The sequence below is a fragment of the Lipomyces chichibuensis genome (assembly GCF_038497645.1).
Source record: "Lipomyces chichibuensis strain CBS 12929 unplaced genomic scaffold V1513scaffold_14, whole genome shotgun sequence".
Classification (NCBI taxonomy): Eukaryota; Fungi; Ascomycota; class Lipomycetes; order Lipomycetales; family Lipomycetaceae; genus Lipomyces; species Lipomyces chichibuensis.
In genome coordinates this window covers 293,351-317,165 of record NW_027117466.1, presented here as the reverse complement: position 1 = coordinate 317,165, position 23,815 = coordinate 293,351, and the positions used below count along the sequence as shown (strand labels likewise).

General features: G+C 46.8%; 4 protein-coding genes across 4 annotated transcripts; 2 read left to right on the top strand and 2 right to left on the bottom strand.

The window, feature by feature from the left end:
* Nucleotides 1–115: 115 nt before the first annotated feature.
* On the bottom strand, nucleotides 116–15,708 carry V1513DRAFT_425144 (uncharacterized protein; the record flags this gene model as incomplete). Its single annotated transcript, XM_066896114.1, has 14 exons — nucleotides 116–1,384; nucleotides 1,440–1,903; nucleotides 1,958–6,557; nucleotides 6,632–6,782; nucleotides 6,837–6,945; nucleotides 7,006–7,099; nucleotides 7,156–7,293; nucleotides 7,349–7,443; nucleotides 7,491–7,848; nucleotides 7,899–8,213; nucleotides 8,279–11,854; nucleotides 11,915–14,832; nucleotides 14,880–15,034; nucleotides 15,083–15,708. 14 exons carry the CDS (start codon nucleotides 15,706–15,708, stop codon nucleotides 116–118), a joined length of 14,868 nt encoding a protein of 4,955 aa, XP_066753797.1.
* Nucleotides 15,709–16,412: 704 nt separating this feature from the next.
* Nucleotides 16,413–17,249, top strand: V1513DRAFT_361803 (uncharacterized protein; the record flags this gene model as incomplete). Its single annotated transcript, XM_066894736.1, has 1 exon — nucleotides 16,413–17,249. A coding segment is annotated over one exon (837 nt), but the record flags the coding sequence as incomplete, so codon positions are not given.
* Nucleotides 17,250–18,055: 806 nt separating this feature from the next.
* Nucleotides 18,056–19,585, top strand: V1513DRAFT_458447 (integral peroxisomal membrane peroxin-domain-containing protein; the record flags this gene model as incomplete). The annotated part of the gene is made up of 3 exons (XM_066899695.1): nucleotides 18,056–18,793; nucleotides 18,914–19,468; nucleotides 19,505–19,585. 3 exons carry the CDS (start codon nucleotides 18,056–18,058, stop codon nucleotides 19,583–19,585), a joined length of 1,374 nt encoding a protein of 457 aa, XP_066753795.1.
* A 127-nt stretch (nucleotides 19,586–19,712) lies between these two features.
* V1513DRAFT_58478 (FAD dependent oxidoreductase) lies at nucleotides 19,713–21,510 on the bottom strand. Its single transcript, XM_066900556.1, has 3 exons — nucleotides 21,395–21,510; nucleotides 20,128–21,331; nucleotides 19,713–20,074 (listed from the first exon to the last, which is right to left on the bottom strand). The coding sequence occupies exons 2-3, from the start codon at nucleotides 21,237–21,239 to the stop codon at nucleotides 19,840–19,842; spliced, it is 1,347 nt and encodes a 448-aa protein (XP_066753794.1). The 5' UTR covers nucleotides 21,240–21,331; nucleotides 21,395–21,510; the 3' UTR covers nucleotides 19,713–19,839.
* Nucleotides 21,511–23,815: the final 2,305 nt, after the last annotated feature.

Genomic DNA, 23,815 nt, shown 5'->3' with positions numbered 1-23,815 from the left:
CGCAATGGTATCATACTTAAAGCAATAATGGAAATGGAGCAGGAACATGGTACAATCTATCATTACGCTATATCGTATAGTACAAACAATAACTTTTATCATACATAGACGCAAATTATTCCCGCACCTCTGCAATTTCTGCAAAATACTGTCGCAATACCGACGCAAGCACAGAAGGAAGCTCACTGATACTCCTCACGATCACATAAAACTCAAACGGGAACGAGCTTAGGTAGCTTGTCATCTTCAGGCTCATCTGTCCGCTTTCCTTGTCGGTCTCATATGCAACCTGTTTCATATCCAGAATCGACTGCGACACTGTCTTCTGCCCATCTCTGTCTGCAGACTTCTGCAGGCCGTCGACGACGATAAATACCAGCATGATCTTCTGCTCTCGTGCCCTTCTCACTAGCCGCTGAAGCTGCTCGTGATTTCCGCACACGCCGTCTGAAATAATAATCTCCAACTGCCACATGTCCCCCTTCGTATCTGACTTGGCCTCGTTAAACAATGCCATCGACTTCTCCACGAGAGCATGCACATTCGTCCGCACCTGCGTAAATCCGAACCACTGGAAGACCTGTGCCCCCGCTTCCGACGTAAACGGCTTTTGGAAAGGGTGCACAACCTCACATGTCTCTCCAAACCGGACTATCGACAGCTGCCCGGACTCGAGTCGCTCGAGTGCCCTCGTAACTAACGTTAAGGTGTCAAACGCCAGCTCCACACTCTGCGACTCAGACATGGACTTGGAGTCATCAAGAGCGATCATGATCTGGTACTCCCGCTTGCTCGGCTTGGTACGACGCAGCCAGATCTTGTCTTTCTTGTATCCGCTCGCAATATATGGGATAATTCGCTTCATATTAAGACGTTTGCCAGTGCGAAAGTCTCCTCGTAGTTTCGTAGACAACGTCGGCTCCAGGATAAGTCGCAGTTGCTCGCATAGTGCATTAGACAGGTCTGCCGTTGCCCGCTCGTGTCGTTGCCATAGGTCTCGAGCTTCGTCTACCGATCTGTAGGCCTGGTCCTTGGCAACGTCCACCTGTAGCTCCGTAGTAACCGGTAGTTCTACAGCGGGCTCAACAAGGTCATCATCCTCCATGACATTGTCTTCGAATGCGCCAAACTCGTCAACTAGCTTGCGGTCGCCTACGATGCCTCCCGTACTCTGCTGACGATCCGACGATTCTTCCGATTTAAGCACATTTTCTTCTGACTCTAGTGGAACGTCTGGTACCGACATGGTCGGCTCCTGTACATCGTCAATCGCCATCGAGTCATCCTCAATTGTCTGTCGCAGGTCGTTCGAGGCTGATCCAAGCGCTTGAGTATCTTGTGTAGCTTCAGACTCATCCATATGCCTGTACTCATCAGAAAACTTCTATTTGTAATTGATTAGCCAGTACCGTAAAATAAAATACACTAGACTCACACACCTTGCCATCATTCTGGACAGACTCTTCCGCGTCTTTGTCTGCCTCCTGAATCTCTCGATTCTGCCGGTGCCATTCCTCGGACGAATCGCCAAGTCTGCGCTGATGCTCTTTCGTCTGTTCCGATTTCTCCGGAGCCATCGACTGCTGCGTTTCTTCGTTCACGGCCAGCGGTCCCTTCTCTTGAGCAGTCGACTCTTCAATGGTTTCCTGTGCTTCAGCATCTTGACCATCCTCTTCCCTACCTGCAGAGCCTTTAGCCGCTGCTTCTGTTTCCTGGTATTCGTCAAATGCATCTTCGGGACCATGCAGACCTATGCCTTGCGAATCGCGATTGATCTCTTGCTCTTTCTCGTGCTCTTCTTTAGCGACCTCGTACCGGTCGTCCACTGAACGACTATTGTCCTCTTCCTCATTGGCGTCCATTTCATTGGTTTGATTATCATCATCTTCATTGTCTGGCATATCTATATCGACATTAGACCTGCACTCAAGTGACAGACTCTGTCCAGGCAGCATACCTGGCATGTGACTCTCTTTCTCCTCCTGATCTGCCATTTCAACATCCTCGTCGTCGGCGCTCCCAGTTTGTTTCTCTTGGCCTTCCGGCTCCTCCTCCAGAGTCGATTTATCTTCGACCTCCATTGGGTTATCAAGCGGATCTCCCTCCGACGGCATGTCATCGTTTTCATCGTCCATTTTGTAGTCCTCTTCATCTTTGTCCAGATTGAGATCTTCTGGAAGATCTAGGGCCTCACCCTCAGGCGCAATAGGATCGATATCTTGAGAATCTTGTTGTTTCACAACGTCTTCTTGCTGCATTGATCCTTCCTCTTCCTCTTCGTCTTTGTCTTCGCCATCCATATCATCTTTGCCGTCTTCTGCCTGATCTGTATTTTCGTCGCCTTCTTGCTCGTCTGGCTTGGCAGCAAGATCATTAGTTCTGGTAGAGTCTTTAAGACTTTCTTTCGTGGTCTTCTCCTTGGATTGCTCTTCCGTATTGCCGTCGTCCCACAATTTTTCATCAACCGCTGAAGGATCTAGATTATCTACATCTCCAACTTCTTCGTCTAACTCTTTTTCGCCATCGTCGTCGTCAGCATCACTTGCTTCACGTTCTCTGTCCTGGCCCTCAATCTCTTCTGTTTCACCTTGCATCTCGCCTTCCATATTGACCGCATCATCATCTTCTTGCACGTCACCATCTTCTTTCTCTTTCTCCTCATTCGGCTGATTCGCCAGATCTGTTAAATCATCGTCGTCTCCTACTGTCTTGCTAATATTCTGCTCGCCCTCGCCTTCTCCTAATCCCGTACCTTGTGTTTCGGAATCAATTTGTCCGTCAGATTGATCCTGCGGGGCACAGTATCCCGATGAAACAACCGAGAAGAATGCTTTCATTAATATCAAGCTCCCGCTTGCCATTTTGGCATGATCAGCAGCAGCGTTGTATATTAACTTCTCAGCGAAAGACGAGTAAGCCTGCATAAACGGCATCGTAAGAGACACCAATGCCCCTATCAATGTTGATCCCGTCACATAGTCAACATCGAGCCCGCTGATAACCGTCAAACATTTCTCGACGGCTGCGATGATACTACCCAAGTGAAGCGACTGCAGCATCTTTGTCGCACGCTGAGTTGACTCGGTGACCCAATTATCGTCCTGAATCGTAATGGCAGGCTGTGATACTCGTCGAATATTCTGAATGACGACTAAGATTGAATCTGACACTGTGCGAAGTGCATGGTCCAGCTCCGTAATTGTCGACCTTGGAGATCCTGGGGCCATTTGCTGTCCGACCTTGGTCGCCGTGAACTCTGTCGTCAAGAATGATATGAGAACATTAATTATGTATCGATATGTTTCTCGCGTAGATGCAATCTCGTTAAGTTCATTGTAGAATTTCTCAACAGTGCTATATACCTCATTCAGTACCTCAATCTGTTCTCTTGTCGACACTGCAATAATACTTGGCTCTGCAATTTGGTCGATCCGAGATGCCAACCTCTTCAGCGAAATCTTCCATTTTGTGAACAATGCAGCCGTGCTGGTGTCTCCGTCTTGACATAACTTCATATGTGCCATTATCGCAGAATATCCAAAATCGATTGTACTGCAGCATAGTTTGAGACCTTCCGACAAAGACGACAATTTTTTTCCTCTTAAGTCCAATGGCTGCAAATTATTCTTCGCCGAAACAGTCGCTAAAGCTGATAACTCATCATACACACCCTTAAAACGACCATATAACGATGCTGCGGCTGCCACGCCTTCACGCTGCGATATAAGAACGTACAACAGACTTTCCATACAGCCGAGCCCACGTTGGACCTGCGACATTGTCAGGTCGTCGGAATGACTCAGCGTGCAAGAACGGACACGGGGGGTCATCTCCAGTACACGGAAAAAGTAGTCATCGAAATTTTGAGAGATAGCTTTGTCAAATAGCTTCGTTCGTGTCAAAATCTTTGCGACGCTGTCCTGGTCGGTCAACATATCAGAGCGCAAGCGAAACTTAAGGCCCATGCGCTTGAGGTCTTTCAAAGTCTCACTGAAAAGCTTAGCTTTCCGAGCCTTCAAATGTTGAACATGGCTCTTATTAGCCTCGGTAAGCGCGCTAGGAGTTTCTTTCCTGAGCTGTTGCATTTCGTCGATCAAATCTGCTGCGTAGCTGATTAATGATGGCCTCTCAGTCTCCAGGATTCCAGACACGATGCGTTTGAGCCGTTGAGACGTTGCCGCAATATCTATCAATCGTTCTGGACGACTAGTCCAATCAGTAATCGTTGAGCACAGGGCGACGTAACCGGCGAACGATCCTGTCGGCTCAGTGATTTCCATATCTGGTCTGACAAAGACAGTGGGAATATCTTCCTCTAGAATTCCATCACCGAGTCCACTATCGAGAACTGATCGTACTGGTTTGGACAAAATTTCTCTGAACTTTCGAACTGATTTGTACAACTTGTGGTGAGATCTCCGAGCGCCTTCTTTCAAAGCGAGAAAATTAGTATCTTTCCAGCTCGCCAGTAATATCGTTTCCGAAATCTCCTTTTCCAGTGTCTTGCGTTGGGACTGAATCGATTCTTCGACGGTCGGCACAAACTGTTCATATAATCGAGCGACATTGCGCAAGGCGTGTTCAATCCTCAAAAGTCCCCGCGCAAGATTTGGGTCTCTAATAGTACCAGCATGAGTTGCCACAGATCGAAGAAGTTGCAACCTTGTCAGAAACTGCCCTTTTGGAGAGCTTCCTATAAACGCTGTCACAGCTTGCACCAGTTCGTGAACATGCGAATCAAAACCTGTGCAATCTTCACATATTCGCATCGGAATTGCAATTGCATTTTCGTAGAGATAGAACAGCCACTCGGACGCCTTCTTCTTCATGCTGTCAGCTTCTTTGTCAAATAGGGAGGACCAAGATGCCAGCTCCAATCTTCGCCACTCGATTGCCAATTTACTCAAATCGTCGATGTGATCCACCACAGAGAATTCACGACTGGCGACTTTCTGCCATTCATGTAAGGCGCTCAGCTCCTTTTCAACTTGATTTAGGAATTTGGCAACGGGAGTTGTAGTTGGATAGGCTAAAAGCTCTAGACAGGCGGATAGCGCATCTCGCAGAGTCTCATGTTCAGGCCAGCGTTCCACTAACTGCGTCAACCTGACCTGAAGAAATAGAAACATTTCCGCGACTTCCTCCGCTTTAGAAATGTTTCCATCAATGTAAAAGTTGGTTTGTGGTACGCCCGAACCATTTAACCTATCAACAAGCGTCGCCGTTCTAATCATAACCGCCGGTAAGACATGCTGGATATCGCGGTCGCTAGCTGCCAGGCCGCTTTTCGCGATCTCATTCAAAGTAGAAATAGAATCATCCATTAACTCCGGATAAGAACCGGGACCGTGAGGAATACCGAATAATTTGACATATGCGTCGAATATTCGTACGTTGACTTCTTCATTCTCTTTTCTCTTGTCAGATGGATCGAGCAAAATAATTCCATCATAATCCGGAAACATCTGTTTAAATTCTTCGTCCTGCTCTTCCTCATTGGTCATCGGCTTATAAATACTAGATCCCGCTTGATTCTCCGCGTCTTCTCGCTTCTTATTCAAGGACCATTGGTAATAGAACTGTTTCAAAACCGTATTGATGCCGTCAAGCGTATTCTCATCGTAGTCGCCGATTGCATTAAGCCGTATAGCCGCCCACTCCAGCAAATTCAGAAGAATCTTTCTCGACAAGTCTTGCCCAAGGCCATGTTCTAGAATAGCTATCTGAGTATTTTCCGCAGTCTTAGAGATACCACTTCGTTTCAGAACAGAAGCATCTACTATCCATCTGTAAACGTCAAAGTGTAATTTGGTCTCATCCTGGTAAGAACTACTGATTAAACCAACGCCGACCTTCATGAAGTATAAATAAATTTCCAAAGGTTCAAATAGATCTGTGTAGTATGGGAATTGTGTACGTAATCGACACATAAGCTGATACGAATTTCTCTGAAACATTCCTGCGACGTCGGCGGCTCGGGATGTCGAGCTTGAGACATTGGCGAGAAGACTATCTATTTTCCCATCAGCTATGTATGATTCGTAATACCTATGTAGCTCTTGGAAAAGTTCGTGCGATTGGGAGACTTCAGGACGGAAGCACGGAGGCACCGGGAGCGCATCAGATAACACGCTGAGCTCAGATTCCAATGACTGCACGCGAAGATTGACATTTGGACCAGTAAAGACACCCTCAACAATCCTCGCAGCTTTTAACCAGGACGAGAACTTCGATCTCTTGCTCTTTAAACGATTCCTTTCGACATAAGGCTTGATCGCAGGATCATGCGGAGAGCTCGGTAGGTACAGGTACCACAGGATTTCTGAGTACTTAATGAAAAGCCTTCCAAGATCCCTTTGGCTGTAGGAAGACTTATTGCCAGACAAGGCTCGCATATCTTGCAAAAGTGGTATTAATCGTACGGTTTCTTTTCCCGACGCTCGGAGATATCTTTCTAACTGCACTAATTGTTGATCGATTTCTGAGCCTGCAGCCGTGATATTTGCAAAGACAATACTAATCCTGCCCACATCGTCATCTTCATGAATACGTATGATCTTTTGTATCCATTAGTACTTATATTTCCTCCTAGCAAAAGTATACAATAGGGTTGTAAACATTATCAACGTACTTGATGTACATGCTTCAAAAGCACGTCGAACAGTGAACTAAGTTTGTTGTGGCACAAGCTATTACTGGAATTTCCCAGTATGCCACCCGCTAGAGCAATCTCCTTACGTATTTCGACAACGTCGGCCACTCGACCATACTCCGCGGAAGATCTACACAAAGTCAGTCACGAACTTACTAACCTAACCGGCGTAAAAAATACTGACACTGTATTGAACAATTCAAATACTACATGGCCATTAAAAGATTCAGATATTCTTTGCGGTGATGAATTTTCAGAAAACAATGAGCCGAATATTGCCACTATGTTTGGTACTGAGACAACAATTAGAAAAAGGCTCTGTAATGAACCGCAGATATAGAATATCGACTCACCACTGGCCTTGGCGTAGGACAAGGTCTTGATATTCAGTTCTAAGGCCCGTCCAGACAGATTTGCTAATCGTAGATTATTTAATGTGTCCCACTTCTTAATTGATGTCAGCTGGATATCATCCTATGGGCAAGAAGTGGCGGAATACTGACCTTGTCGTGTGCCATGCCATACAGCTCTTCACTTCTCAACACCACGTCCATGATCGTCACCCATTTGTCCTTGTTTCCCTTTCCAATAGACCTAGCAGGTACACATGCGATGAACTCCTCAATTTCATTTCTCAACGCCTATGGGAGCTAATCAGTACAGCTCATTGGTGAATCAGTGTGCCGTAAGCCTTACCTTGATTACGTTTGAAAATGAATTGTCACCATCCAATACACCACTGACCACTCGGAGTAGGTTCCGTTGCAACAACAACAAATGTTCTTGCCGATCTGAAGATATTTTAGCAACGCTACAAGGTAAGAATTGCTCAACATACCTAAATCAATAGTCGAAGAAATCACGTCCAACTTCGATGATATTTCAAACAACTCCAAATACGCACCCCAAGCCTCTGATGACGTAGGAACTGCAGGACGCATATGTTGCCATATAAGATCCATAGATTTACCACTTCGCAGTGAAATCCTTGAACTGAACGCCTTTATCGATAGCTGTAAGAAGTCCCATTCATTCAAAGTGACTATAGTTGTACCGAATATCTCGATATCGGAGGACAAGGCGTCCAGAATATCTCGATAGACGGGAAACTGACTTTCATCGACATCCATCCGATCAGTCAGAATAACAATATCTCCCAGGATATTTGAAAACTCTGCAAGTTTCTCTATCGTTCCCTAATCTCCCAGTTAGCATTTATATGTGTCAGTGCAATACTGTGTCGAACCTTTCGAAGATTCCTCAATATCGTCCCCTCAAAAATAGCACTCATCAAACGAAAAATTGCGGTCAGTAATATAAAAATTTCTTTCGGCGATTTAATCGACTTGGATCTGGTAACGACAGCTGCTGAACGCTCAATATAATTCAATTTCGAAATTTTCACTGTTCGGGATTGTGACTCAATTACGTCAAGCTTCTCTTTAATAAGTATCAATTCGAATATAGTGTCATAGGCACGCGCAAGCTCGGTAGCATCGAAGACATCTGCCTCATACTTAGTATTTGCAAGTCCGTACGGATTAGATAGCGTATAATAGGTCTAGTGAACATTTACGATCAGCAAATCTATCCAATTTTCTGATAGAAAAGAACAATCCGATCTACCTGATAACTGCCATAATTTGGAATCAAAGAACTTCGGTATATCTCGGCGATCTCTTTAGAAAACGCAAACTGATTGAATGATGCAAAGAGCTTAGCCACCAACTGACAATATGCTTTTTCAGTATCTGTGTACAAAGATAGATTGTGCACAGCAGATGCCCATCGTGTAATAGTCCTATCGCAAGCTAGTGGCAACTGGTCAATAGTGCAAATTGCTAGGTATTTATCCGAGACCGATTTATCAATCATTGACAGGTTGTCCAATAGCCCATACACACGCATCTGCGACAATGTGGCGGGAATATGTCTGCTCACGGAACTAAACGACAGTTGAGTAGAGTCTAATGAGAGGTTATTGAAAGCATCAAGAACCTTGTTAGGCTCTAACACAACGCTATTGTCGAAGTTCCGAGCCGACAACTCGAGGACAGCTCTGTCCCAAGCCGACGCACGATGATGCAAGTCATCTATGAATATTTCAATTCCTCTGTTACGCATCGCTCTGGATAGTTCACCATGATGAGGATCGACAGTCAAAAATAGCCTGAAGTTGGGATGCGGCTTCAGAATTTTCAACTGTCCATTTTCAAGGCCGTGTTCATTGATCACCAAGACCCCATTTGGCTCTAAGAGAGAATTTAAACGGTCAAGAACCGATGGGCCGCATAAATTTGCGTTGTCAAGTATCAACCAATAGCCTTCCTCCACAGCTCGAACTAAAATCCCGTCGAACCATTCGAACGATGCTAGTTGCTTCGTAGGCTCACTGGCGACCTTTTTGAGATTAACGATTTCCGAAACGAAGGACTTAGTCTCGGATTGGCGAGCGCTGTCAACTTTGTCATCCAGTTTGTAGAGAATCTGCAGTGCTTCATCAAGATGAGAAAGAGACGCCTCTTCTGTTCGAGCGTGATCAAATAATTCGAGAACAACGGCCGCGGTTTCAGTATTCTTAATATCGGCCAACATACTGGACGCAAATTGACGAATGCCTTCCCAAATTGTAGAAGCTCTTCGACTGAGGTCTACTTGCTCGAATCCACCAACTATGTCCATGCTGTCGATATCATTATTGATCGCAAACTCTTCGAGTCGTGCACCGACAAGACATGCAAGCAATCTAATCAAGCTCGTCTTTCCAGAATTCGGGGGCCCTGTTACGATTGCCGGCCACGACATCTCCACACAAGTCATGAGCGACTCCATAGGAAGCATATTACAATGCAACATAACTAGATCGTTCGATGGTAATGCACAGCTACCAGGATTCGACATTCGCGGCAGAATTGAATGACCCACTTGTACGTAATTATCGGCTAATGTATAACCAAGCGACCGTGGCGAATAGACCTCGTGAAAATGTTTTTCGTACAAGTTATCAACCACGCTTCTATCCTCAGCAGTGCGGAATCGTTGTTTGACGACTATATCTAAAAATTCTTTGGCACAGCATCTCTTACTTTGTCGCAGGAGTAGCTGAAACCAGCGAATCGTATCACGCAAATTAAATTCCCATGGGGAACCAACACGACCGAAGCTCTTCTTCAATGTAGTCTCTGCCTCCAAAACGGACACGAAATCGACGATTGCCTCTGCTAATTCAGGATTCACGTCTGGGAACAACTGGCGAGTGATGATGTTGAGATCCATTGGTGTCAACAAATCGACATAAACGACCGTAAATCTGTTAACAAATGATTTTGGTAATCCCTTTCGTCCGCCGCCTTGGTAATGCGAATTTTGCGCAGCGAAAACTTTGAACTTCGGATGACAAGCGAAAGTGCGATCCAGTTCTGGAATGTATGTCTCTGCTCTATGATCCAAGCATGCATTCAAGCCTTCTAAAACTGACTGGGACGCCAGATTCATTTCATCCAATAAAACCCAGTGCCCATGTTGCATAGCATGAAGAAATGGAGCGTCACGCCACACAAACTCTCCACTTTTGCCGCCTTCGACCGGACTATCTGACCCAAATAGATCCATTAAATCAGTCTGCTCCGACAAATTGATGCGTGTAAGCTCCACGCCGGCTGCCGCTGCCAGAGCTACCATTATGCTGCTTTTTCCAACACCAGGGCTACCCTCGAGCATAATGGGTTTTCGGAGTTGCATGCCTCGAATGATCCGCATCGCATTGAATGCCGTGGTCGGTGCTGAAAAGCTGAAGGGAACTTGCGTTATATCGGTTGAGTCTCGATTGACATGGAAGACGCCGGCTTGCACAATACTATTCGTAATTGTTACGGTAACAGCTGTAGCATAAATACCGCGCAAATCTTTGCCCGACAGACTAGATAGATACTCAACACATCGCAAACGCTCGCGAGCCAACAGTTTGGGAGATTCAGCCAGATATGCAGAAGTATTTGTTCCAAGCGTGTCGATAAAGACCATAGATGCGCCATGTATCAATCTAACAGTCGGGCTCAATGTATCTGTGGCATTTATAAACGCGATCCATGATAGTATCTCACGAATAGACACGATACCGCTGCCAGCGCCGCTGACAGAACCACCGTATGTTTCTCCAAACCATCGTGCAAACAACACAATCGGACGGCAGAAGAACAATTTATCGTTCTCGCCAAGCTTGGATTTTACAATCTTATAGACGTCATCAATATCCGTAATCGCGGGCACCCAAATTTCCGTGAAACGGTTTCGCAGCGCAGGGGATAATTCTTTCTTGCCATAATCACCGCTGGGATTCATTGTTGCAAGAAACTGAAACCCATCCGCAGCCGACACATTACTGTCCTGTGATCCCTTTTCTGCAAGCAAAATCGATCTTTCGGGCTCTAGGACACTGTTCAATCGTTCAAGAACCGAATCATCAGTCAGTGACACTTCGTCGAGCAGAAAGAAGTCACCTTGTCGAAGAGCTTGAACCAAGCTACCGTCACACCATTCAAAAAGGACTTTTAGTCGAGTTCGGAGGTCCTGGATGCGTCTGAGAGTGTCGCTGTCGATAGAGACCTTAGACTTATCGAAAATTTCGATAAGTTCGTTGAGATCCAAGTCCACATCACATATATCATCTAACGCGACGAACTTTTTAAGTTCCTTGGCTAGTAGACTTTGTATCTCTGATCTGTTTCGCAAAGGCCGCTGGGCACCAATAATATCACTAGCTTCCGTATTTTGGTGGGCGTTGACAATGTGCAATGTTTTTCCAAAAATCTTCGCTAAAAGCTGGCATACAGTAGTCTTCCCACAGCCGGTTTCTCCAACTAGTAATACCGGTTCTCGATTCTCAAGTGCCTCATTCACTAGACAAAAAAGTCTTCGCATTGAGTTGTTCCAAACCGTTTCTGGAAACCTGTCTTCAGGGATTTTGTATGACCTGTAGAATAATGGAATATCCAATTGGACACGCATAACTTTCTCAATAACTTCCTTCACGACGGCTTGCTCTTCCGGCCGCCGCACGCGTTCTGCCAAAAGAAGATAACCGTTAAGTGCGAGTTGTTCATATCCTACAGCTTCCCGATTAGCCCATCTGAATAGATCTCTCAAAGTAGCAAACCCATTTTTTTCAAAGAGTCTTGTTGATTGACGACGTATGGCAAGCTCCTAAAATGACGTTAGAACATTAAATCTATATCTAGCAATTTAGCACGCAAAATGCGATACCTTATACACCTCCACAATTCTCTTTGCATAAGATGGAGGAATTTGGCATCTTCCTGTCAAAATTATTCCTAGCTCCTCTTCTGGAATATCATCAAAGTGCAGCTCCAAAAACCGATTGCGGAACGCCCTGGACAGATTCTTCCGGCCACCGTACAATCCTGGTGGATTCTGAGATGCGAATAGTAAGAAATGCGGGTGAGGCTTAACAATTTCTTGTGTTTCAGGAATAAAAATTTCACGATTATCATCAAGTAATCGATTAAGCGCCTCGAGAACATCGGTTGGTGCTAAGTTCAATTCATCTAGCACAATCCAGTACCCTTTTCTCGCCGCTTCCACCAGTACCCCTTCCTGAAAACGTAAATTTCCTTGTGCATCTGAAACGTACGATCCTAGATATTCCTGTAAGTCCGTATGTTCGTGATTGTTGATCCTGACAAACTTGTGTCCCGTCTTCTTAGCAAGATAGCTGATCATACTGGTCTTGCCACTCGACGTAGGACCTTGAATCAGCACCGGGAATCGCCTTGTCGCAGTTGCGCGTACCAAATTAAGCATATTCTTCTCCACAAACGGCGTTATGATGTAATGTTCTTGGTCGTCCGGCTCGTAAGGGCCAGCTTCAAGCCAGTAGTGCTTGAACTGAATGTACTTGCCAACTTCAGGCTTATTTGGAACCTTTGACATAACTGATCGCGGATTCCGTAACTTTCCAATTGTATACTTGGCAATAATTGGCAAAAGCACGTTTTCTGACATTTTGTCCAGCAAAGTTAAGAATGCCATGCAAAACCCTTCATATAGTGCTCGCCGGAGCCCATAAGACGGTACAATATCATGCACATACACTAGCGTTCGTGACAATGTTCGAATGCTAAAATGTGGTTTCTGACTGGCTCCGTCGACAATGAGATGATTCTCCGCCAGCCGTTTAGCCTCCAGATACATATTCACGACGTCCTGGCATGCCCCCTCGCCGTCGTTACCAACCGCTAGCTGGCCAATATACTTCTCCACAATAGAAAGTAAGTCTGCCGGATCGTGATCAGGAGAGCCAACATAGATTTCAGTAAATCTCGCGCGAAACCCTGCCGGAAGATCTCGCTTCCCAACATCAGTCGCAGGATTCATGCAAGCAAAGAGCCGGAAATTCGGATGAGCTTGCACGGCACCCACGTCGCCGGTTTCTGAAAGCTGAATGCACGCGCCTTCTCCACCTTCCATGAGTAAATCTGCAATGTGCTCCAACGTGTCCGGCGCGGCAAGATTGATTTCATCAAGTAGTACCCAATCTCCATTGCGAACAGCACGAACAAGTGCACCCTCAATAAACCTATACACAAATGAATTCTCAATATTTTTGTGCTGCACTTCAAATGCAGAAATTTTCTGTGCGAAATCTTGCCACGATCGTAGTAGATTTTCGCCGGTCAAGGGATCAATGCGTCGCCGCTTGCTTGGCTTGTCTTCTCCCATCTCTTCTGTAAGGCTTAGCTGTTTCGCAATTACATCCTGTGCCATCTTGACTGCCTCTTTCCAGAGCCGAATTACATTCGCCCATTGACTATTTAGAAAGCATTTGCTGAAAACAGTAGTGAAGCGCTCGTTCCTTCTGCTGGAAAATGTATTCTCGAATAGAATGTCAAATTCTTCGCGTAATGGTACAGCAACAGTTTTGACATCCACGGGCTTATAGCCACCAAGTAGATCTGCGGCTTCAGTCTGTTGCGACACGTTTATCACTGTCAGGTGTGCACCAATTGTGGAAGACAGTTGCTGTACGACAGTAGTCTTCCCGGTTCCAGTCTCGCCCACTAATAGTACAGGCTCCCTCATACTAACGCATGTTGCAATTTGTTCTAATAACCGCAGCGTGTGCTTGGTATGCGCAAACCATGATGCAGATAGTCCAGTTTTTCGCTTCTTCAATGTGGGAGGTTTGCGGATCACAACTCGGCCAATCGTGAGAGAATTTCCGGTGACATCGAGTCCAGGAACGTGGCTTGAGAGGTAGTGCTGTATAACGTGTGGTTCTACGTTCATTGCACTACCAATAACACCCACGACCAGCACTCGACCCTGGGGGATTCTAATGCTTCCGGCAAAAACGTCCACAGCCTCGTAAAATATAGCATCAAAAACTTGACATGATACACCGTCCGCTACCAAAGATCCTAAACCCCCAGATCTTGATAGTAACACGTCCACTCGTCTCGCCCATTTCATCAAATCTCTCGCCGAGAATGTCCGGCATTGAGCACCTCGAGTCGAAGCCACAAATTTAGGACTTTTGTATGCCTCGCGCACAACCACATACACTTGTCGCATCATTCCCGCTAAGCTTCGCAAACGCGGATATTTTAGAGCGACAATCTGCTCTAGTTCATCGTCGTCTATCATTTCTAACCTGACATGGGTCCATAGTTGCCTTCCAATAAAGTCTTTGGTGTGAGACGAGCTCTGTTCGGTGATCGTGGCGACAATCTGAAAGCTATTGGCCGCCCGGATGATCTGGCCTCGCGACGGTACAGATATCTCGCGCTGTTGAACAAGCGAGAGCAAAACGCTCAAGACTTCATTTGGGGCTTTATCGATGTCTTCTACAACAACGACTTTGCCATGCTTCACTGCGCTAGCGAGAATTCCCTGTTTCCACATAAACGATCCCGGAGTTTCGCCTGTAGCGTACGAGCCAACCAGTAGCTTTGTATCAGTTTGCTCACCAAGATGTAGCTTTACAATGTCATTGGATGTGCGAGATAGGATTGATAATAAGTTATCAATAAGGAAGCTTTTTCCACTTCCAGGAGGTCCAGTGATAAGCAGAGGTGACGCCGTACGGAGCACCATCGCCAGTGAGCGAACGTTATTGATAGTGGCACACGTGTAGATGAGAGGAGATACTGACGTGGATAATGCTAAGATTCGTCAGTAAATGTACCGGACATTATTGATGGTTACGTACGTTTGTGCCGTGGGACCAGAACGCCGCAAAGATTGGCCGTTCGTAATGACAATTCTGTATCATTGACAATGACGGAGTCGGACAACGAATCGCACGAGTAGTCCATATCAGATAAGATTCTATTCAACAGAGATATTCGTTTGGCTTCAAACAGCCTATGGACCAATTAAAACAATTTTCGGAGGTTAATAGCTCGTACTCACGTGAAAAATAAAAAGTCAACATCCTTCTCTCCTTCGAACTCTCCCATCATTGTCTGGCCAGAAAGATATCGCTCTACCATCGCATTCGTTGCAGCATCAGACAAATCCAAGTGCAGCGCCCAAATCAAAATGCCCAGCAGCTTATTGGCACCAGCGACCGCATTGTCCGTAATGATCGACAGGATCTCTTTCGCATAGACAAGTCTGCCAAAACGCCGTTTGTCAAATATTAAAAGACGGTATAACGCTATCAGTCCCTGTAAATCATATCCGCCCTTCCAACCAGTTTCCAAATATGCGTCAGCATGGATGGCGATATGAGGACTGACAGACACTACCCTGGCAAAAGCTGACGTTACAGACGCGTCGTCCGCTATTGCAAGCCACCGCGCAGCTATATCCGGAAACAATGGATAAAATGCGCATAGCACGGAACTCGTAATCGTTGGATTTATCGATAAGCTAGCCAAAGCGTCTAGGTCGAGCGATACGTTGCCATTGTGACTCTTCACGAAAGAATTCAAATTTAAGCTGATATTGCTGTTGCTAGTTGACTCCTGCAGCCTCCGAATGGCGCGAGATAAATCAATACGAAATTTCACACTACTTCCAACGTCCTCCTCCATTTCCTGGACGCCTAGCAGGCTTTCGTTGTGCAGCTGACGATGATCGCCGATAGAAAGCTGGGTTCACAAACAGGTCTCACTTCGACCCCATTGGGAAATCGCGTTGGGACTTCTAACAAATTTTTTTAACAGGCGGGTAACTTCATTTGAGTCTAAAAATCTATTACCCGGCCGATAATTGCTCAATACTAACCTCCGATGAGCCGCAGACGTTTGACCGATCGCGAAATTTGCGCTTGTTTCGAGTGCTGAATCGTTGTTAAACCCAGTGTCACGAGCCAGTGGATGCGAGCCAGTACTGATTTGCTAAGCCGATAGCATTTTGCTTAGCTAACCTCGGATATTCTAGTGATTGGGCGAATTAAATGGCGGACAAAGTACACCGAGCCGGCAGCCGGTCCTCAGCCGAGTCGTCGACAGAGCCACAGCAGCCATCGTCAAACGATTACGGTGATATTTTTGCCGATTTGGGGTTAACACCAGATGACTGTTTTCCTGGGTTGCCATCTATCGACAGCAACACATTGTCCTCGTCCAAGAGTGATGCGCCATCTCAGTCTGTCTCGCCAATAGCGACCGGTGCCGTCGCAAGTCCGGCAACGCGAACAATGACGACCGCGTTGGGTACAGCAGTGCCTCCAGCGACAACCAGTCACACAGCGAACTTCAACGGTCCAACGTTGAATGTGAATATTCCCCAAATCCTGCCGCATGAACAGGTCTTCTCGATACAAGTGGGTGACACCTTCTTCCGTCTGTCGGGCGCATCTTTATCTTCTGATGCGCCTTCCTACTTTACTCAATTTTTTAAATCCCAACGACATAGCAATTTCAAGGAGTATCCGGTACTCTATATAGACAGGTCTCCAGAAGTTTTCCGCGACATTGTAAGGCACTTACAGGGCTACTACGTCGTCCCAAAAGACGCATATCATTTTGTGTATCTCTACGCCGACGCTCTTTACTACCAGCTCCCGAAACTCATCAAGCTTTTGTTTAATTCGGAGATTTTTGTGCGAATCGGCAGTTGCCAGTTCAATATCCCACGAGAACTGCTTGCCAAGCCTGGTGACTCTCCGAATTTCTTCACACTCGGCTTTTCGTCTTTTTTTGCTTCACCTCAAGAAGTGTTTCCTGGGACAAGAGGACTGATTCGACCTCCAGCAATTGCCCCACCATCCGTTCCGGCACATTCAAACGACTTATTCGCGCAGCTGCTACAAGCGCTCAAGGGCACACCAATTAAGTTTGAGTCGCCAGAACACCGGGATGCATTGCTGAGAGAATGCCGCTACTACCATTTCAGGGGCTTGGAGCAGCGATTGATTCCATTTGCAATATCGAAAAACTTGCTTACCGGGCGCGAGGAGATTACAATACGGTTAAAAGACTTCAAACCGCAAGGTGCCAGCATCGAGAAGTCAGATACAGAAAGAAGAAGAATGGAGTACAAACGCCCGTTTGTGGATGATGAAGCTCGGGAATTAGTGGTTCAAGTTGAGAAGAACGAGCTTACATTGCGTGCTCAGGACGTCATCGCTGACAATGGGTCAATAAAGGGTAAATGCCGTTGGGTTGCGGACATCATAAAAGGAAGCAGTGCTGCGGAGAAGCTAAGCGCACTGATGCAAAAGCTTTCAGAAGTGGCAGATGAAGCGCATGATAATAGGCAGTTGCGACTGCAAGTAGATTTGAGTGATGCTGCACTGAATTTGAATGGTTCTGAAGTCGATATTCAAGTGTCTGATGATGGATTTGTCGATATTTTTGCTGACGAGTATAGCTCTAAGAAGCGAAGACGGGTAGACGCTGAAGACTTTGTACAGTCTGAGGCAACGTTTCCAACGAATCTGTCGGTTCAGAATGGCCAGTTTAAATTATATGTTTTGAAAGAAAGTCTGGTGCTGCACGTTGTGTGCCTTGACGCAATCTCGACTTTGAAGGAAGTGAACCGGAGACGAGCGTACCTTGTATAGTATCAAGAGCGGAATATTATTGAGAATGCTTTGGTAGTTGCCCCATGAATACCCTTCATTAAATGTCTCTATCAATTTCGGTAAGTTGTGGCGTTGCGGCTGGTGGATTGTGTTATGTGGCTGTGCTTATGACGTCATATGCACGTCTCCGGGATCACTGCGCGGCACATGCTCAGCTCTGGACGTCAACGTTCCCGTCTTTGAGGCTATCCCACGGGCCAGCCCTCACGGATTCCGTCTACGGCAACAGTATGCACCACCGTTTAGACCAGACTAACCATCAGCTAGTCTCGGCACTTCACAATCCTCACCAGTTCTCTTCTACACCATGCTGATGCATGGCCGCGCTTGAAACGCCCTGGCTCATGTCCATGTCTCCCGCCGCCGCCCACGCCGCTGCGCCTGCAGGTGCACCTTTCGGCTCGCCCACCACAGCACTCTCCTCCTCGCCGACCTATGCTACTTTCGTCGCTCCAGGATCTTCTCACATCCATCAGACGTCGCCTCTACTGGCTCAGACACCGCCAGCTGTGACTAGAGCGCTCTCGCTAGCGTATCCGTACATCGTCGCTGCCGATCGCGCCGTGGCGTTGCTCACCTGGACGTCAAGTGATATTTGGGCCTCGTTCCTGGTCGTCGCGGCCTGGAGCGGAATAGTTCTGCACTGGGAGACTCTTGTACAGTACGGCGGTCATCTTCTAGCGGTCGGTGGGGTGGCGGCTTACGTCTACTTCCACAGCGCAGTCGACAGAGAGCAGCTGGAGCACCCGACCCTCGACGCCATCGTCCACACACTCACAACTCTGACCACTCGCCTCGACATGTTCTTCTCGCCTGTCACAAACCTCTCTTTGACCACACGCGATCTCAGTCGCCTGTTATTTACGACGTTGTTTTTGTCGCCTTTATACATCATTATTACATTCTACATTTTGACACCCCGTATCATCTTACTCCTTCTCGGTGCCTTTGTGCTAACTTACCACTCCCTACCAGCCCGCGTGACACGGACGATCCTGTGGCGGTCACGATCTGCGCGATTACTCACATTCTATCTTACCGGTCTCGATTTCTCGAGACGGAAGCGCTCACGATCTATTGCGCTCGCGGTTCCGTCGACAGCTAGGCCTAGCCGATCGTCATTATCTCATTCATCTGCAGAGATCGCACCGGTGTCACAGAGTTACTCGACTTCGCTTGCTGAAGACGTGGCTCATAGCATCAATCAGCGAACCAATGCCCACGTGCAACATGCCGATGGCGTCAGATTCACATACGTCGTGTACGAGAATCAGCGCAAATGGCTCGGCATAGGATGGACGGCTAACTTATTGGCATATGAACGCACGGCTTGGACAGATGAGTTCCTTAATGACTGTCCGTCGCCTGATGAATTTACGCTGCCCGATGCAGAAGGCACTGGCATGCGCTGGAAGTGGGTTGATAATCAGTGGCGAGTTGACGAATCCAATGGCGACGAGGAAGGCTGGTTGTATTATGATAATACGTGGAAGAAGCCATCCAAGGAGGATGCGTTTGGCAAGTACACCCGTCGGCGGAGGTGGATCCGAATTGCAGAACTGGTTGAGGACGAGGAGTTGTTGGCGACCGAGACAGAAGTGTTAGAGCACGTCCCAATTGAGGGGGATAGCGAAGACTACAAGCCTGAAATTGAAAGGAAAGAAGAGGAGAAATCAGCTGCTAGTACGGACCACGATGTCGATACTGCCAGTGCAGCGAACACGAGCAATAGTGGAAGTGCGGTCAACGCTAGTGCCAATGGGGTTAGTAGCATGCATGATACTTGGCACGAACTAAAGAAGCGAACTATGTTGCGGCACGCTAAGAAGGAAAGTACCGGAGAGGCCAGTGTTGTTAGTGGATCAAGCGATGAAAAGTAGTCCATCTACTTAGGCATCTCTAGTGGCCTTTCAATAAAAAGCCGTATGAGGTTGATGACTTCAACAGGAATTGGGTACCTGCATGCATATCATGTTGTATGATGGACGAGAAAGTCACTGTGTGTTAATATTGTAATGAATATATCGGTAGTTACATGATGAATGGAGAATGGCAATAGTAAGTATAAGTGTAAGCTATAATACAACATAAGGCAGTAAGGTCTGAAACGTGCATTGTATTCTAAATGTCCATATTATATGTTTGACATAAAAGATGTATTGAGACCTCGTGTACTTTCCGCGTTGGTGACCGGGTACACCCCTGCCTCAGCATCTTGCAGTGTCATGAGCGGAGTCCCGCCACGACTCAGATCCTCCTTTTTTTGAATATCTGTGCGCCATTTGAATTTGTCCAGTAAGTCTGTTGGCAATGTTTGCTCAATGCTTCCTACAGAATATTTACCAATGATTGGCAGGAATTTGAATCCACTATGTCATAGTTAGTATTCAGTTACTCGCGGATGTGTGGGATATTGACATACTGGCCGCTCCCGCCGGTCGCAATAAAGAGGTTATCAACGCCAGGAAGATAATCGAACAAGAAATCCTTCGTCAGTGTATCATTGTACCAACATATCCTGGCCTTCACAAAATCACGCTGTGCAATGTCTCGGCCAAAGTACTCTGCTAGTCCTACACGAAGACAGTCGTCCGCGTCTTTGGGCAGTGTGGTGCGCACGGGCGGAGTTGCGCCTTTCGAGTACTCAATTTCTGGTGGCTGCGACGATTCGCGCGAACTAGATGATGTAGGAACAGTTCGGTAGTTCGTATAACCATAAGAATGTCGCGCGACTTTGACGATATGTGACTCAGGATGTGGCGGAAATGCGTAGAAGCCAGACACAAAGTTGATGTATATCGGTAGGTGTTTGTACTTGCCGTACTCTTCCTCCGTGAGCTGGACAAATGCGACTGGTTGACCAGTCGCCAGCATGCGTGACTCGCTAGGCACGAGGGTATCCGTCCATGCGCCTGCGGCGATGACAGCAAAATCGCACGGCAGCGTCTTGCCGCCATCCAGTAGGAGGCCGGTAACAATGGTGCGATCAGCAGAGTATATTATTTCATCGACCTTGCTCTTGACAAATACGGCGCCTAATTGCATGCACTTACGAAACAGATGCTCTGTAGCTTTTTCAGCGTATGCCCAGCCAGCATCATGACTTAAATATCCTGCAAGTCCGTTCAGCGGTTTATCATGTGTCAGCTTCAAATACTGGGCAGCCTCCTGTCCCGAACTAAATTGCGTGACTGGCAGCCCAATGCCACTAACATTAGCAAGTGCATCGGCGAGGTACTTTGGGTTACCTGTAGGAGTCATACTGAGCAAACCACATGGGTAATAGAATTCTTTGTACTCAGTCTTCCATAGTTCAAGTGCCTCGACTACCATATTAGCATACACAATGTCGTCGTAATCAGCGCGGACTATCCGAGAGATATCGACGCTGGATCCATCGGGAACTGGTGGCGTTGTGCGGTCCAGGATCGTTATGGATGAATAGCCAGACGCAAGTAGGTAGTATGCCGTGGACAAACCAAACGCACCAGCGCCGACGATCACAATTCGCGCGCCTTTCGATGGAGGTGTCATTTATAGGATGAGGTCGCAAAGGAAGAGCGGTGAAGTTTTATATTATATATATATATATATATACTGTCGCGTCGCAATGATGTCTCCGCGGGCTTTCGTAGAGTTAGACTTATCTCGTTTGTTGTCTCGCTCGTCGTAATCTCGTCGTAATATACCACGGTTGGACAAAATTCTTATTTCTCTGCGTGCACCGGAACTAGAGTTTGCTCCCGTCTATGCTCCTCGTACCTTACTGACAAAACGCCGCTTGCCGTTGCCGCCTGAACCCGATCACAATTAGCTCGATATTGTTTGATCGAGACACAGCGGAGGTGGAGAACGACGAATAAGGTTAAGCTACCGGGGAAGAACAAGGGGTCTAGCTACCCTAGCCCGGGTACACCTTTGGTCGCGCTGGCCGCGAACGAAGCCAATCATCGACAGCCAACAAAATATTAAGTCGTCGATCTACAAATTCGTTGGATACTACCTTTTTGCGGGTCAGAGATCAGCACGAGCGACGAGAAGTTGTAGGCAGGTTCGAGTGATGTCCGAAGCTCTTCCAAAAAGAAGCGCCAGTTCTCTCGGTTCTCGGCCATCACGACGCCAAAAGCAAGGGGAAACAACAAAATGCGTTCCATCCAGAGCAATCAGCGGACGGCAATGGTTAAACCCTGCAATCGACGATGCATAGCTTATGTACAGAGCGTGGAACTTATCTTTGATGATTCGCAATACCACATGACTGCCAGGGTTGAGATCTTTAATTGACCTTACATAGCACGGAAGCTTTGCGTAGCTATCGATATCAGATCCATTGATCTGCTCCATAGCTTTGTTTGTCCTTGGCCCTCGACGCCACAAGATAGTCGACTTTCACCTGTGATCGAGATGAACATCCTCTCTCAAATGAATTGGCCTGTAGCTCTTCTTTTTCTCGATTTCACCTCCGTAGACATTGGCAATCCATCGTTTAGTCGCATGTCTGTTAGTCTGCACGACCTGATTGCAGCTATGGACACGATTGGTTGAGTAAATCTTAAAGAGGTCGCTCCTCTGCTTGCACGCAACGTCCAAGGACAGCATTCTTCCTTGCACTTCAGCCAGACTCGCGTCGTATTCGATCTGACAGTGACGTATTGGTACCCCTCCTGGATAGCATACGTCTGCATCTCAAGCTTGAAAGCATCGATATTGGGAAAGAGATCTCCTACTGAAGGTAACAAAAGAACTATTTTAGTGAAAGAGGATATGCTGACTAGATGGCTATGTAAAGTATTAATGGTGTTTTGGAATCCGCAGGTTAAACTATGGTGGCATTCCAAGAGGGATTGATGAGGACTATTTATGTACGCGAGTCGCGCTGAATTTTGTGGACAGATATACGGATATCCGGGCTATTAGATTACCGGGATTGAAAGAATATGCAAGGGGCCAGGAGATTTCAGTTAGGTAGTTATAGAAAGATAAGAGCTATAAGTTACAACAATTATCCGGACGTGACGATTAAATAATAAATAACTAAAGGCCCAGGATAAAGCTACACCCCCCGGTTACTAAACCTACACCCCTCTGGGTTACTAAACCTACACCACTTCCTCTTTAGGCCAAGTGTAATCACGTGATGCTAATATAATGTAACCTCGCTTCGTCTTAAATGGTGATGCCATTTTTTATCTTCGTAGCTTCATAAAACATCAACTTAATTAAAATATAAATTACATTACAAATGGAACACCATAAAGCTTCCCCCTTCCACGGCTTGAACCTCTACCGGGCTAGACATCCCTCGACCTCGCCCACGGCCTCTGCCTTGCCCGCGACCTCTCCCTCTACCCCTCCCACGTTCAATGCCCACGTCAGTATGAAGTTGCTGCTCGACAACCTCAAACCCAGACGGCATTCGACGGGTTGACCGGTCGGCCATCTGTTGACCGGTCCCTGGACGACCTCGAGGTCGTATCGTCGGATTTTGGACCCAAAAACGATAATCCACCGGCAGCAGTTCTCCGTGCTCAAGGTACCACTGCGAGTTGAACTCGGGGTCCAGAGAACCGCCCTCGGCCAGGATAGGCTGAATGGTATGAGCACATGGCATTCCCTTTGTTCTAGTGAAGACACCAGTACAAGGACGAAGAGCGCTAGTTGGAGTTACGTTGCATTGCTTCATATGGGCCAACAGCTTGTCTAGTGCGTATGGAGAAATAATTCCATTACAACCAGCAAAGAGCTGCCTACTATGGCGATGCTGACGGGTATTCTTAGCGCGTTCCACCTCCACGCTATATTCATGGCACTGATCTTTGAAGATCAAGCTGAATGTGTCCACAACGTCTTTGAGGTCGCCAACAGAGTGGTGCAACTGAGATTTTAAGGAGCTATGAACTGCCTCTCCGCGGGAAGTGACAATCGTGCCAAAGTGAAGCACATTGTTGGTCCAATATCGTACAAATTTCTCCTTCTTCGAAAACAGCTCATCTGCCAGGTAACCCATAAGCGGCGGCTTAGATAATAAAGATTTCGGAGTTCAGTCCAGGCTTCATTGAATGACTCCTGTGTCTGGGCGTTAACAAATGGATACCCAAGTTTTAGGAACT

Bases quoted from the DNA above. Each gene is read 5' to 3' on its own strand.
- V1513DRAFT_58478 (XM_066900556.1), bottom strand. From the start codon at position 21,239: ATGACACCTCCATCGAAAGGCGCGCGAATTGTGATCGTCGGCGCTGGT. The intron at 20,075-20,127 runs GTATGTCAATAT...ACTATGACATAG, and splicing joins GCGACCGGCGGGAGCGGCCA to TGGATTCAAATTCCTGCCAA.